This window comes from Falco naumanni, chromosome 9 (genome assembly GCF_017639655.2).
Source record: "Falco naumanni isolate bFalNau1 chromosome 9, bFalNau1.pat, whole genome shotgun sequence".
NCBI classification, from domain to species: Eukaryota; Metazoa; Chordata; class Aves; order Falconiformes; family Falconidae; genus Falco; species Falco naumanni.
Window position 1 is genome coordinate 31957447 of NC_054062.1, and position 17021 is coordinate 31974467.

The 17021-nt window shown below is 40.2% G+C and overlaps 1 protein-coding gene across 8 annotated transcripts in view; it reads right to left on the bottom strand.

Annotated features, from left to right (window-relative positions):
- Positions 1-17021, bottom strand: part of PCDH15 (protocadherin related 15) — a 443015-nt gene that overhangs the window by 248263 nt on the left and 177731 nt on the right. For all 8 annotated transcript variants that reach the window (XM_040607327.1, XM_040607329.1, XM_040607326.1 and 5 more), the window contains 3 exons: positions 15886-16005; positions 8520-8630; positions 1853-2023 (listed from right to left, as the gene is read on the bottom strand). In XM_040607327.1, coding sequence (XP_040463261.1) covers positions 1853-2023; positions 8520-8630; positions 15886-16005 — 402 coding nt within the window. The remainder of the gene's footprint in view (positions 1-1852; positions 2024-8519; positions 8631-15885; positions 16006-17021) is intronic.

Genomic DNA, 17021 nt, shown 5'->3' on the forward strand with positions numbered 1-17021 from the left:
ACAAGGTAATGATCAAACACCAGTGATTAATAATTTCTGTCTCCTTTGCCTCTCTACTGAGAAGTCTATTGGAGCTGTGCAGATAAAAAGGGGTCATACTTTGTCATCCTGCATAGTTTGGGTGCCTAGTAACCCTGATGAGGCCACACATCCAGCTGGAGAGTAACTTGTGGCTGCCCAGTTTCCTTAAAACAACACTAAGCCCAAACCAAATTAATGTAGAATTTAAAGTAAAAGCATTTATTCACAAAGTCCAAAACAGACAACAATTACAAAGCATCATCAAATACCAAGGTGTAGAAGTGGTGGGGGTGGGGGCAGAAAGAGAGTTGTGTAAATCAATATGTCAAGATTAAATATGGAACATCTCTCCCCTTCCCTTTTACAACCACTTTGCTTCTGTTACAAGCTGAATATCATAGCTCCTAGCCTTGCTACAACTTACAAATCAGGCTACAGTTGTTAGGAAGAGATTCTCCAGCAGAGAGAAATCACCTCCTTTGAAGATACATGTGCCCTGTAAGACCCGTTCTTGTCCCAGAAATTTGCCAAGGGGTCCAGACAAACTTATACCACCTCCCTGAAACTTCTAGCTCTCACTTATCCAGAAGGCACACAGATCACAATGATCTTGATTTACAATAAGCCCTGTCTTGCCTCTTTGAGATTGCACTGTTTATTAAACCAGGACCTGTACTGTTAACCTGTGCAGAAGCAATTGAACAACTGCTGTATATTAGACACAATTTCAGCTGGTCCTAAAATGGATAAACCAACTGTGACAGTTTTTGTAACTTGCTAAAAACATCATAGGAATCAACCAAGCAGGGTGGCAGCAGTGCTTGCTGACCTAGCTCAAGCATATCTGCAGCAGGACCCCTGAGGCCAGACAAAGCAGGATGCCATAATGTGCGGGATGGGAAAAGACTACGAGGCACAGGATGGCCAGACAAATAAGGCAGAAAACAGCAGGAACCTCCACACTTACAGCTTCAACCTCCCTCGTCTCCTGGTCAGAGGAAACAGGACAGAGAGTGTGTCCTGCAATGAACAATGGAAGTCACGATCTTCGCATCGATACTTAACATTATCTTAATGTCATCTTAATGGAAATGTTCATCAGGTGGGGCAATACCTACTGATTCAATTGGTTCTTCCATTTTATATTCTTAGATATAAGAAGCAAAGATCATATATCAATAACAATTAAGAAATCCATATTTCTATTTCCCCCACCAAGAGCTGCACAGCTCCGTGGTACCAAGCAGCATCTCTCCTATAAGGAAGGGGAATTGGCACCATCTTGCACCTAGAAAGAACAAGCTCTCGCTTCCTCCTCTTGTCATTCACTGTGTACGTTTCAGTGTGAAATGAGCCTTACATTGACCTTTATCCCTATCCAAACTGATGTATTAACTGACATACTTAGTACAAGCATCTACATGGTATAAACACATATTGTTTTTTAGTGCCTCTTGATTGAAACCCAGGAACAGCAACAAATAATCTTTTCAGGGACTAGTGACTTCCTCAGGATATTTTGAGAGCAAAACATGGACGGATAAGGAACAGCAACTCCATAATTTAGCAAATTTCCATGAGACTCAACCCTCGCAGTGAACGAACAACTTGCCATTGTATCAAAGGTTGAATTCCACCATCTATTCCTACACATATATATACACACAAACATACATACATCTCTTACCTTGGTTTGCTTTTGTTTAGCACATAACTCATGGCAAAAAAGCATATATGTGACCTTTCTAGTTACATTTCTCAATTGTGTCCAAAGATGACAGCTGCTTGCAAAACAAACATATAAAACTTACAAAAAGTCAAGAGGACTTACAGGATCTGTCAGTTCTGGCAAGCTCGCTTGGTAGGTAAGAGGTCTACAGTCACGAGTATTATTCACCAAGACACAGGGAAGAAACATTGGTCCCAAATCATCCCCATCAAGCACGTCTACTGTCAGGGTGGTTGTACTTGTCCGTCGCTCATTAAGATTTTGGGCTCGGTCCTATGGAGCAAACAAGTTGTATATGGTAAGACCTTCTAAATTCAGAATCTACAAATAAGTTTAAAGTTAAAGCTAAGGTCAAAATGTGTAAGCACCATAATTACCCATTTTCTAGAAAAACAACAAATTACAGAAACTTCAGTCCTCAAGTTTACAGCCTTAAAGACTCAGAAATACAATTAAGAGGTAAAAGTTCACCTCTTGAATTAAGAAATACTGTGAGGCATCAGAAATAATACAGTTTTGATGAATTAATTCTTAGGAAATTTATGAAATTAATGTACATGTCTTGTTACATCTATAAAAAATCCAGCGTATTTGTACAAGATAAAAAGTCCCTTGTGCCCTACTTACAAACTGAATTAGTTGTGGTTTAACGTGGCAGGCAGCTATACATCACACAGCTGCTTGCTCACTCCCCCTCAGTGGGATGGGGGAGAGAATCAGAAAAAACGTAAAACTTAATGGGTTGAGATAAAGACAGTTTAACACAAAAAAAAGGAAGAGAAAATAACAATAATGACAAAAGAATATACGAAACAAGTGATGCATAAAGCAATTGCTCACCACACAGTGACCAATGCCCAGCCAGCCCCTGAGCAGCAGGCCAACCTCGGCCAACTCGCCCCAGTTGTTTTTTTTCAGCATGATATCATATGGTATGGAATATCCCTTTGGTCAGTTCGAGTCAGCTGTCCTGGTTGTGTCCCCTCATAGGTTCTTGTGCACAACCAGCCTACTCACTGGCACGGCAGTATTAGAAGCTGAAAAGTCCTGGACTTGGTGCAAACACTGTTCAGCAACAACTAAAACATCAGTGTTATCAACATTACTTGATGTAATCATCCTAAACCCCAAACACAACACTGTACCAGCTCCTAGGAAGAAAATTAACCCTATCCCAGCAAAAACCAGGACAATATCCACCCCTTATTCTACACCATCTACATCATGACCAGGTCTCACACTATCCAATACATTCCAATTAATCACGACTATCTTTCCTGTCTTTTCATATATACACACAGATATAATTCCCTTAGTCTATGAGCCATCCCTCTAAAATGTCCATTGAGTTCATTTAGTCCGTGACTTTTGGCCTCCACCTGTCATAGTAGTCCTTCAAGGCAAGGGAGATGGTGTGTGGTGGTGGGATTGCCGCATGCTGAAGCCAGCTCTGGTTCCATCACCACTGCAATTGTCTGGTTCTATCATTGCTCTGCTTTGCTCAGTTTCATCAGAATTCATTCTTCATTAATCCAGGTAATTCTTACTGCAATACTGTTGATATGGCATTTAGCAATCACAGAAGTGATGACATACAGTATTATATAGCAATTAACGTCATACAATTAAAATAATTGACAGAATCAAATCCCCATGAGGTACACATCAGGCTTCCCCATCCTTCCACATTACCCACCAAGTGCACCCAAGTCCCTGAGCAAAAACAATCCCATGGATGGGTCTGCCTTTCCCTGAGGCAGGAATAACACAGACTGTCTTTCCCAGCATATTTTTTACACGCACTACAGGTGCTTTATCCCCTTCTACAGTATATAGAAGTTTTGACTAGGCAGGACCAGCCCAACTGGCAGATCCTCTAGTGTTGACTAACACATTGAGCAAAAGCCACCTGGTACCCCAGTGTTTGAAGGTCTCATCACCCATTGCTCTCACTCTAGCCTTTAATAGCCCATTGTATTGTTCAATTTTCCCAGAGGCTGGTGCATGGTAGATGTCATATACCCACTCAATCCCATGCTCTTTGGCCCAGGTGTCTGTGAGGTTCTTTTGGAAATCAGTTCCATTGTCTGACTCAATTCTTTCTGGGGTACCATGTTGTTACAAGGCCCAGGAAAGCATTCCAGCAGTGGCATGGGGCACGAGATACGTTTCCAGCCATCCAGTGCTTGTTTCTACCACTGTAAGCACATGGCACTTGTCTTGGTGGGTTTGCAGGAGTGTGATATGGTCAGTCTGCCAGGCCTCCCCATATTTCTATTTCAGCCATCATCCACCATACCAGAGAAGCCTTAACTGCTTGGCTTGCTTAACTGCAGTGCATGTCTCACATTCACAAATGACCTGTGAGATAGTGTCCATGGTGGTCAAGTCCACCCCTTGATCACAAGCCCATCTATATGTTGCATCTCTTCCTTGATGGCCTGAGATGTCATGGGCCCACTAAGCTGTAAATAATTCACCTTTACGCTGCCAATCCAAGTCTTAGCACCTGAGCTAGCTGATGGTTGTTTTGATGCTCTTTAGTTTAGCAGTCCACCTCCTGGGTATATGAGCATCTATGTGACACACCTTCACAACCAGGTTCTCTACCTGAGCAGCAATATCTTGCCACAATGCAGCAGCCTAGACGAGTTTACCTCTGCATTGCCAATTACTTTTCTCCCATTGCTGTAACCACACCCACAGGGCATTCGTCACCATCCACGAGCCAGTACAGAGATAAAGCATTGGCCATTTTTCTCATTCAGCAATAGCTAAAGCCAGCTGGATAGCTTTCACCTCCGCAGACTGACTCAATTCACCTTCTCCTTCAGCAGTTTCTATGACTCATCATAGGGGACTCCACACAGTTGTCTTTTACTTCCGATGCTTTCCTACAATACAGCAGGACCCATCAGTGAACAAGGCATACTGCTTCTCATGTTCTGGCAGTTCATTGTACAGTGGGGCTTCTTCAGCACATGTCACTTCCTCCTCTGGTGACGTTCCAAAATCTTTGCCTTCTGACCAGTCCATGACCACTTCCAAGATTCCTGGACAACTGAGGTTTCCCATTTGAGCTTGCTGTGTGATCAGCGTGACCCACTTACTCCATGTAGCATCAGCTGCATGATGTGTAGAGGGGACCCTCCCTCCAAACATCCAGCCCAGCACCAGCAGTCAGGGTGCCAGGAGGAGCAGTGCTTCAGCACCAATCAATTCTGAAGCAGCTCAAACCCCTTCATAAGCTGCCAGTATAACTTTTTCAGATGGAGTATATTGAGCCTCAGATCCTTTATATCCCCAACTTCAAAAGAGAGCCTGAGTTTCCTTTTTACTAGTTGGTGAAGACATAGCTGTTATTTTGTTCATTGGGATCTGATGACACCCATCTCGCCATTTTATTCCCCAAAACTGGATCTCCTGTGGAGGTCCCTTGACCTTATTTTGTTTTATGGCAAAACTAGCTTTCAGAAGGATTTGGACTACATTCTTCACTTTCTCAAAAGACTCTTCTGCTGTGTTGCCCCATACAATGATGTCATCAACGTATTGCAGCTGTTCTGGAGCTTCACCCTGTTCCAGTGCAGTCTGGATCAGTCCATGACAGATGGTAGGCATGTGTTTCCACCCCAGGGCAGGTGATTACAGGTGTGCTGGATACCTCTCCAAGTGAAAGAAAATGTGGCCTACCCTCTACTGCCAAAGTGATTGAGAAAAATGCAACAGTGATATCAGCTGCAGCATACCACTTCGCTGCCTTTGTCTCCAGCTTGTATTGAAGTTCTAGCATGTCCAGTACAGCTGTGCTCAGTGGCAGCATGACTTCAGTCAGACCTCGGGAGTCCACTGTTAGTCTCCACTCTCCATCTTGACAGTCCACGGTTAGTCTCCACTCTCCATTACATTTTCCCACTGGCCATATGGGACTATTAAAGGGTGAGTGGGTCCTGCTGATCACCCCTTGGTTCTCCAATTGACAAATCAGCCAAAACCAGGAAAGAAATACATCTTAAGCTGCCTTCTGTAGCTCTACCAAATCCTATCTAAAAGTCAAAGGACTTCCACTTACAGAAATGGAAAGCATAAGCAGTAACTACTTCTCTTTTAATTTGCAGTGGAGAGGCCCTGGGCTGTAATGCTCAACCCACCTCGGCACACCACAACGTAAGAAATATTTACCACCCCCACACACCCCACCCTCCAAAAAAACCAGCTAGAGGACAGTAATGAGACTGACCCAAGATCTCCAAACTACATTCCATGTGGAAATCTGATTCATCTAGAGAATAAGTTATACTGCTCTAGTTTTTAAAAGTTGAAGAACGCTTCTGTCCACAATAAAGTATCTACAATGCTGCACCCCAAAAAAAGGCTCCATGGTACATGACAGTTTCTTTTCAACATATCATAGTTTGGCTTTTTTATTTATTTATTTAAATGTTTGGATACATAAGACACCATTGGGTATTGCAACTTCTTTATTGTCTCCTTTTTTTTTCTTTCCAGATGGAACAAAATAAAGCTATACCTTCCTAAATTGTGAGAACCACCTAGATTATTTTTATACCCCAAACAATGTACACACTAGCAACAGTTCACCTTTTCTTTCTTCTTTTGTTATCATAGTGGAGAAACAGTGTGACTATTCCATTATGTAGGGTTTTTTAAAGCAGTCAAAATTTTTTCCATTTTCACAGAGGAACTGTTGTGATAGCTTTTCTTTACAAAAATAACATCTTTCAGAGGGAGTATGGGCAATTAGATAAGTCTTGCCCTCCTATCCTAGGATAACATGGCTATAAAAAAAGAAAAGCATATTTTTTTAAAGTATTTACGCTGTTAGTATCATCATCTGTGTAAGAGGAATAGATCATTGCTCTAAATCAGATTGAATACACATTTTTTTCCTATTTGGCAGCCCACTCAGTTTTTGAAACCGTTTCACATTTATAGTTACTAAATATGGGAATTTCTGAATTCAGCTTTCTTCATGGTCAATAAGGAAAAACAATAGCAGCTACAAGCAGCAGCATTCATAATTAGCTAAACTTTTTTATGTTCCCCCAATATGTGCCTTTGAGTAATACTGGAACAAAGCAGATACAGAGGAATTAATTTCATGTAGTATCTTCAGTATGCAAGAACAATAAAACATCATTGATAATGTAATCAGTGGAATAGAAGTATGATTGAATAGCACATTCAATACTGAAAATTAAATGCAGCCTGCAGTATTTTGTAAAGTGGGGGAAAAAAAGAAAGGATGCATAAGGCAAACTCCTAAAAAAGCTGAAATAAGCTGGGCTGTAGAACATAAGAGTCTTCGCTTGAAATATAATTTCTCATCTGTGAGAACTCAAAATTGTAGTAAGTTCAATTCCCATTTGAGTATGTTTGAGAACACACATGGCCTTGCAAGACATATCAATCACACAAGCTCCCCCATTATATATAAACATAATACAGAAGCTGTCAGCACAGCTCTAGTCCCAAACCCAGTACCACAAAGGTGACAATTTACTGTGTAAGGACCACATATTAAAAAAAAAAGAACAAATTAATATTGAAATTGTTTTGTAGTACTGCCACTGTGCATCCCACACTGTGCCTTCACCAGTTGCTCCTTCAGTGTGGTAGGCTCCTCACTTCACACAAAGTGTTTGCACCTGCTGCACACCATGCCTTTCTCTTGAAAAACACAACCTGCTCAACTACCCCAGTTACTTTTCTAGGAGCACAGTATCTCATGAAACTCACAGCTCTGACATCAAAGAGCTGTGAATATGCAGTGGTGATCTGCAGAATAAATTATTGATAGAAAAACAAGGCAAATCAGTTCTGAGCCTTCCCACATTCCTGTTCAAGAGATCAGTAAGTTATGTTGCCCAGGTGAAACCACTTGTTCTAACAGCCAGGAAGCACCCTGAGATATATCTAAGTGCAAAAACCACTGAGGCACTCCTGGAGCTTATCTTCTGTTGAGGGAATGCTGAACACGCCACAGAACATATAGGAAAGTGGGCTGTGAAATGTATCTACAATTCTGTATCAGAAAGATGACAGTAATATAAATGTGTGAATTCAGGACCAAGCTAAAGTTGTTTCAGAGCATTCTCATTTTCCCACAAATGAAGTAGTATCGCAACAGAGGTAAACAATAGAGAAGTTTTTGTTTCAGCTATTATCAGAAGGACAAAAAAGGAAAAAGCTTTCAGAGCCCTCAAGGGCACCAAAAAACTTCTCTGATGACAGATATATTAGATACAGTTTAAACATCACTTCTCAGTATGCATTATCCACTGCCAGGCACTCTGTAAAAACCTCCACATACACTTGCACAATATGACTTGAAAGAAGAATCACCTCTTTATAGAATAATGCATTTCGAACCTGAAGGATACAACTAAATTGTATCCATTAAAATCATTTGAGATCAAATTAGCATCACTAGGTTTGTTAGAAAATGAACACTTAGTGACACTAGAATGCACTTTCCTGCATGGTCTGTACTTCAAATTTGCAACTTGTTCCTTGTGCAAAAAAAGGTTGTCTTGTTATACACACTGAGCAAGCTTTTTAAACAAATAATAATATATATAAGCTTGCAACGACCTAGATGAATGCTAAATAAGACCTTCAGGAGAAAAGTAATATTAAACCTGGTATTTCAATGAGACTTTTCCTTGCCTTGGAAAAATCTAAATCTGCAAATTAAACCCCCACCTAAATCAGTAACATAAATGGCCATGAAGAGATCTATACTTACATTTGCTTGAACAATGACAAAATAGCGAGTCTTTTCTTCATAATTTAGTCTTTCTCGTAGAACTACTGCTCCAGACAAAGTGAGAGGAATATCAAAGGTTCTGTTGGAAGTCTGCAAAAGTTGAAACAATACAATAACACTGAACGTGCTTCAAAGTTAAAACACGTTTCAGATCGTTCATAACAAGATGATCAATTGGAAGGCATACCAAAATTGCATATGCTTTCCAGATTAGACATTTTAAAGTTTTCTATGTTTTCTCACCAGTTTACTCCATAAGAATACCACAATAAACAATCAGTATGTAACAGAAATCTGATTCTTTGCATATGCATTATTATTTCCAACCACAACTGAAATCTAGCTATCCTGCTTCTTGCAGATTTGCCAAGCTGAATTTGCAGTAGTATGTTCAGGAAACTTTTCCTGTTTGTCAGTTGAGAGTTCAGGTCTTCATTTTCTACAGATTGGGTTGTCTTCATCTATTTTATCACATTATTGCAGAAAGTATCAAGTACTAGAGATTTAGACTACATCATTGTACTTATCTTGTCTTTATCCTGGCTTCCGTTAAGGGCAATGAAGTAGTAAGCATGAGGAGAACATCAAGAACACACTTAGGTGCCAGTTCACAGTGCCAGTTATGCACATGTTCATACACTAGTAAATTCAGATTTGAGGGTAAATCAGGATGGGTAAATCGGCTGAAATTCATGTTGTCCTGCATATTTGCTAACACAGATTCAGATTACAAAGCTGTGGCACTGAACAGCAGGAGGGTATTGCTGGGGTACACAGACGTTTGACTAATGACCCATTTGCAAGGACAAGTACAGGAACAGACACAGGTTTCTGAACATGAGATCCGGTTCCAGTTCTATTACCAAATTAATCACAATAAAAAACAAAAAAACAAAACCACAAACTTCCCATGCATCAATATACCGATGCAGAGTATACTTTATGTGTAAGTATGTTGAATGGGTAGTAGCAGTACAAAATTCCAAAATCTCTCCTCTGAAAACAATGCAGAGGTACAGAGCACTGTTCTTTCCTTAGATAACATAACAAGGCCTTTTTCCTCTCAAAGTTGAAACATCTGCTAAAATTGCTTTTTTTTTCAGCAAATATAATTATTGTTTCATTCACCATATGGCGGGTATTTGTGGTGTGCAGGAAAAGAGGCCTGGAAAGTACTTCACAGACTCTGCTAAGTAACTGGAGACACTTATGTCTGAGTTTGGCACTCATCTTTTTGGGTAAAAAATACACAGTGGAAAAAAATATTGGTTACAATATTTATACTGAGGCAAAACAGCAAAGTAGAACAGACTCTTAGTGCTGGAAGAAGAAAGAACCAAGCACGGTACACTACTTTTGCCACCCTCTCCCCATTTCTTTTAACGGCATTTGCACAAAGCAAGCAGGTTGTGAACTATGCAAGTAATGGGTAACATCTTTGCTGTACAAGAAGATGCCATGTGTGCGCACATGCACACACAAGCATACATATATGGGCCACTTCTGAATCACGAGGCAGATTCTCCTGACTGCTTTAGCCTACTTGTCTCTGGTTTATAAGGCCAGAACCAGCTGGAAAAGACTCTGCAGCTGAAGATCAACCAAGGCACTCTCAAAACAACTGCCTTTTCCTTCACAGATCTTGGCATGAGGATGCACTTAAGTGGAACTGTAAAATCTGAACTGTCAGGGAGGATCAGCAAAAAACTTTGACCTCTTCCCAAACTGCCTATACGTGGAGAACTCTCTTGCTCCAGCACAGCATAGAAACACAATTGTTCAGCAGCGGTTTAAAGCTTAACCTCCAGACTTAAGTTTGTGCCACAGCTCCTGAAGGTACCACATCAGATCAACACTGTGATCCCTCTGTAAACTCCATTTATTTCTGCTGCAACCCAAACTGTAACTAAGCTCCAAGGCAATTAAAAGATGCACACAACACCATCACATCTCAGTGGCATTTCCATACAATCTTGAAATAATCCAGCACATGCTGGAAGTCAGGAATATCAAAGACCTTGTTCTGTCAATGGCTTACTCCAAGCGAACAATACTTGCTCTCCTCTCACTTCAAAATGGAGACAACAAAATGCTTTTTTACAGCAGTCTTAACTTAGAACATTTGTTGGTCCATGGTCTTGAATATGGGCCAGCAAATTTAAAATGGGGAAAGTCACCAGGATAACAATCCCACTTACTCCCAAGAGAGCTGCTATGTGAAAAATCAGTATAGCAAAAGCATTACGCATATTCCCTAACTCCAGATAAACTTAAATGTTTAAATCTTGAATCCTCACCAAACACAATACCATGAATCTCAGCAAAATTAGCTACTAAGGAGCGAGTTCAGAACTTCTTTTGAGGATGTATTTGTCTTAATAACCTTCAGGTATCAATAGAGCCCTCAGAGATCTAACAATCCACTTTGCATTAGGAGACAGAATATTTTTTGCAAGTTAATTGACTTAATCCTTAGCTTTTGGCTAAGAATAGTTTTATGGCATTCCTTTATGTGATAGCTAGAGCCCAACGCCATGTCATGGATTTTTACATTGGTTTTTCTACTCGGCATTTATACATCTCCCCAGTTAAACAACAAAATAATTAAGTTAAATTGAAATTCTAGAATAACGCCTGTTGTTTTTACAGGGCTTTTTTCAAATGTCTAAATTAGTCTCCAATGAAATTTATGGGAAGACTATGTCACTGGTGTCAAACAACACTGTAGGCACCTTCATTATACTATATAGGAGAATCTCAGAAGTAGAAGAGAGAATTTTGCACTAAGCTGTACACATCAGTTTTGAGCCCAGCATAATTGTTTCCCAGGTAAAGGAAAAAAACCTGACTTGTAGCAGATACTATGCAGTAACTTTCTGGTGAGTTGACAACTGAGATGAAGCAGCTTACAATAATGAGAAGTCATCTCTGTCAAGCACACTAGTAGAATTCATCACAAGCTAAAGCAATGTTATGCACATAAAGACTATCTACAGATGAAAGAATCAGGTTTATTTAATCCAGAATACAAAAGTAGTAAGGCAAAGATGTAATAAATCAACTAACTACTCCAATTAATTCATTTCAGCCAGGGAAATCCATTGCTCTTCTTCACAGTCACTGGGAGAACAAGAACAAGTAAGTTTCATTGAGTACAAGAGAAAGGTTTTCAGAAATGTGTTTTACCTCTTCCTGTGACAAAACACCAGACCACTTCAGCATGTTATAGTTGCTTCCATTAGCAGTTAGATAAACCTCTCTGCTGCACTTGAATATAATGTGGTTGTGGGAGATGCTTTTAGAATGTTTTCCCAGGATGCCTCTGAGCAATATAATGCTATGACTTATAGTAAATTAACTACAAATCTGCTCTTATATTTCATTGTGGCACAATAAATTTTAACACAAGTAATATTTTCAGGGGTTTGGGGTTTTTTATTTCTTTTCAGTATACCAACATATTCAATGAGTGCTAAAGTGTTTAATTTCTTTAAAACACTTCCCATTTCCTAAAGTTATCTGGAAGAAATATTTTCTGGAAGAGGTATTTTCTCAGTGCCAACATCTTTCATAGCCTTTATTTTAAGAGAAGAAATTATTTGAGCAGTTTTTGTTAAGTACTGTAAGTTAAGGGTAAGGAAAAAAAAAAAGAGCAGTGAGAAAAATTCAGAGCCTGGGGGTTGGTTTTTTTTTTTTGTGAATTAGAAACTGTTTGTCCATTGCTTTCACTCCTTCCTGCCTTGTTTACTCTTCAAATATTTGTGGCAGTGGAATAGTACTTATTTTTAACACTTCCGTCATGGAAACAGGTAAAAGATGATGTTAACATAACATTTTAGTACTCACTATTTCCATAGAAAACCCTTACCTCTATAAGTTTAGGAGATAAACTGTTCAGTCATACATATCACTAGTACAAAGAACAGCTGAGAATGTAACATGATGAACCCAGACATCATGAGCTAGTAATTTTACTCACTTAAATAGTCTCACTGAAGTGTCATAACTCAAGAGACTGCTCAGGTTTGCACAATCAATTAAATGACTGCAAACATTTAAAAAAATGAAATAATTCCAAATATACACAAGATAGAAAGTCAGAAAATTCCATTTCTCCCAAAAAACTAACATCATTTAGGTTTTATATTTTATTTAGGTTATAATATCATAACTTTTGTCAAAAAGACATTGCCTCTTTGAAAAATAAATGCTCCCCAGAAAAGCCGCTGTGGCTTAAGGTGCTGCAAAGTTTTTCAAGAGACCATCTCTGTCCTCAAAATACGTAGATTTAGTAAGTAAATGTTATGCCTCAGCATACAGCTATGCAAAAATCAACAATTACCCCAGTGAAAAGTAAAATGTAGGGTCTTGTATCATTAGTTCACACTGAATTAATTATTCCTTGATACTGTCACTATTCTACAAAATTCTACCTCCTAAAAAGTATACACACTAAGTGTAATTCAGTAGATATTTAAACTTTTGTTGACTTTATTGGAAATAGGACTGAAGCTTTTATGTGATGTACAGCTTAAACGGTGCAAATTGAATTGGAGCTTATGTGCCTACACTTTTAATTAAACTTAAAATTAGATTGCCATTTTCCCACAAAACCATTTCTGCCCAAATTCCCCTTAAGTGAAAGTTGGGTATTTCAATGCAAGGTTACTAAGTCTGTATACTTCCCCCCGCTGCTCCCCCTTCACTTTAACATCTGTGTCATCTTTGGGGTGAATACAAAATCAGGCTAGTCTGCTTAACAGATTATCACACAGATGATCTGCAGTAACTGTGGTCTTAGCCCATGGCAAAACACAGCCTGGTTTGCATAAAAGGATTGCTCAAATTACTACAAATTTGCTAAGAATATGCATATGGACACTTCACAAAAATCACTCGTGCAAAACCTTGTCATAATAGTGAAATTCACACATCTGACCCTAGAAAGAATTTGATTTAATGCTTTAAGCTTTTTGTCTCTAAAGGTACATGTTTGCAAAGGTAGGGATCACTAGTATTTTATTTTAATGCTATATAACACACTTTTTAGAAAACATCGATCTTTAAACATAAATCACTCCATGAAAAAAGTCAGAATGTCTCTTTTCAGAGTAACTTAGGCCAAGCCTATGAATATTTCTTGGCTGTGAATCTATTAGGTATAACGTAAATACATCTACGTATCACAGGCTGAAAAGGCATGCCCATACCAAGATGAAGTGTGTGAAAAACACAAGAAAACAGGATTATTAAGGATTGGTAGTGAAGCAATCCAGCTGCTAAACAGCATGTCAATGAAAGGTAATCATAGAATCATAGAACCATTTAGGTTGGAAATGACATTTGAGATCATCAAGTCCAACCGTTAACCCAGCACTACCAAGTCCATCACCAAACCACGTCCCTAAGCACCACACCTATGCATTTTTTTAATACCTCCAGGGGTGGTTCACCACCTCCCTGGGCAGCCTGGTCTAATGCTTCACCACCCTTTCAGTGAAGAAGTTTTTCCCAGTATCCAATCTAAACCTCCCTTGGCACAACTCAAGGCCATTAACTCTTGCCCTGTCCCTTGTTATCTGGGAGGAGAAACCTACACCCACTTGGCTGCAGCCTCCTTTCAGGCAGCTGTAAAGAACAGTTAGGTCCCCTGAGTCTCCTCCTCATCCATGATGATCATCTCATCATCATGGGAACTGAGTCCCAGTTCCCTCAGCTCCTCCTCATCAGACTTGTGCTCCAGACCCTTCACCAGCTTCGTTGCCCTTCTCTGGACACGCTCCAGCACCCCTGTGTCCTTCCTGAAGTGAGGGGTCCAAAACAGACAGGTGGATGTAACTCCACTCTTTGGGCTCTGCTGTCCAGCCATCTTTTCACCCAGCGCAGAGCACACCTGTCCAAACCATGAGCAGCCAGTTTCTCTAGAGGAATGCTGTTCGAGATGGTATGAAAGGCTTTACTAAGGTCCAGGTAGACAATATCCACAGCCTTTCTCTGTCCACTAGGCAGGTCGTCTTGTCATAGGAGATCAGGTTCATCAAGCAGGACCTGCCTTTCACAAACTCATGCTGGCTGGGCCTGATCCCCTGGTTGTCCTGCATGTGCCATGTGATTGTGCTCAGGATGACCTGCTCCATAACCTTCCCTAGCACTGAGGTCAGGCTGACAGGCCTGTAACTCCCTGGGATCCCCCTTCTTGTAGATGGGCATCACATTGGCTAATTTCCAGTCCTCTGGGACCTCCCCAGTTAACCAGAACTGTTGATACATGATGGACAGTGGCTTGGTGGGCTGCTTCATCAGCTCCATCAGTACCCTCAGGTGGATCCCATCCAGCCCCATACACTTGTGCACATCTAAGTGGAGCAGCAGGTCACTGACCCTTTCCTCCTGGACTGTGGGGACTCCATTCTGCTCTTTTTCATTCCTGTCTTCCAGCTCAGGGGGCTGAGTACCCTGAGCGAAGCTGGTCTTACTATTAAAGACTGAGACAAAAAAAGCATGAGGTACCTCAGCCTTTTCCTCGTCCTTTGTGACAATGTTCTCCCCCACCATTCAATAAAGGATGCAGATTCTCCTTGGCCCTCCTTTTGTTTCTACTGTATTTGTAAAACCAATTTCTGTTATCTTTTACAGCAGTGGCCAGCCGGAGCTCTAGCTGGGCTTTCACTTCTCTAATCTTCACGCTGCATAACCTCACAACATCCTTACAGTCCTCCAAGAGGTGCCTGCCCCTTCCTCCAAAGAGAGTAAACTCTCTTTTTTCCCCTGAGTTGCAGCGAAAGCTCTGTTCAGCCAGGCTGGTCTTCTCCCCTGCCAGCTCATCTTTTGGCACATGGGGATGGCTTGCTCCTGCATCTTTAATACTTCCTTCTTGAAGGATGTCCAGCCTGCCTGGACCCCTTGGCCCTTCAGAACTATCTCCCAAGGGACTCTGTCAACCAGGCTCTTAAACAGGCTAAAGTCAGCCCTCCAGATGTCCAAGACAGTTGTTCTGCTGACCTTCTTCCTTACTTCTCAAAGAATTGAAAATTCCATCTCATAATCGTTACACTCAAGACATCCTCCATCTACCACATCACCCACCAGTCCTCCTCTGTTTGTAAACAGCGGGTCCAGTGAGGCATCTCCACCTTCCATGCACTCCAGGAATCTCCTAGACCTACCTTACTGGGAAGGTAAATTCAGCTGTGTTTACAGGGCAAGCAAAGCTTATAGACAGAGAGGACATTCTACATCACGAAGGAAAGCATTTCTTTTATGAAGTCCAACAGCAACCTCTTGTTCATTAATATATTTATATACACACACTTTAAAAAACAAAAAAAAAGCTAAATGCATTTACCTTGTCATTAGGATTATACTGGATGACATACTCTATCTGGCCATTTGGACCGTCATCAATGTCAACAGCACCGTTGTTTCCAGAAAATCCTGTAAAGATGGTTGTTCCAACTGGAGTTAACTGCAGGAACAGACACAGACAGGACAGATACCCATTAAAACCTTAAGGTATACAAGAAACAAAGAAAGAAACAAAGAACTGTTTGCAAGATCGATTCCCCCCGCTCGCCCCCCCCAGCCGTAGCTCTGGTCTACAATGCAAGGATGCATCCCCTTTGTTTGGCCTGGAACTTCATGCACTAGCAACTATCTCTTTCAGCTGCTGCCAAGTGCCACACAGAGTGAAGCCGATTCCCATTTTTATTCCACAGATTGTCTGCATCAGGGCAGAACCCCATTTGTTTTTAAAAAGATGAAGATAAAAAAGGAGTCTTAAAACTAAAAGAATTCATGAAATAAATATAAATAGATTAAAAAAAATAAAAGCTACTTTTTCCGACACAGGAAGAAAAATAAAGATGAGCTGCAAAAGTAAACAGAACTCTTCATGATAATGTGAATAGTGCCAGATAAATATTATTACTGCAAACACAGACACTCAGAGAGCTTTATGGCTTAAAACACAAACAAGAGTGATACTGTTTCTTCAATATGTTGTTGGCATCAATTGAATACCCATAAAATTATATTTTTGAAAATGAATCAATTTATAATTATCCTAGCGCAGATACACAGCATGAAATCAAGACCCATTGAGATCAAGGACAGAAGTCCAACTGACTTCTTGGGAGTCATCATTTCTGAATTTTAATATTTAGAAAACTTTGTGAGTAATCAACCTAAAAGAGAGAGAAAAAAAATGAACAGTTCTGGATTCAACAGACATTGCTCCTAGCCATGCTTCCTACTGCTGATGTCATCACATCCAAATTTTTGGTCCATGAATTTAGAGAGACCTACTGACCTCCTTTCTTTTCTCCAAATTTTACATTAATATGTTGCACATCTTTAAAACTTATAGGGTCTAAAAAGGCTTAAAATGCTGTGAGAAGGTGGCAAAGGACAAAGAGTCATTCAAACATTTGTTGCAGATGAGGATGCTATTTCACTTTCATATTTTTTAGTTACCATGATAAA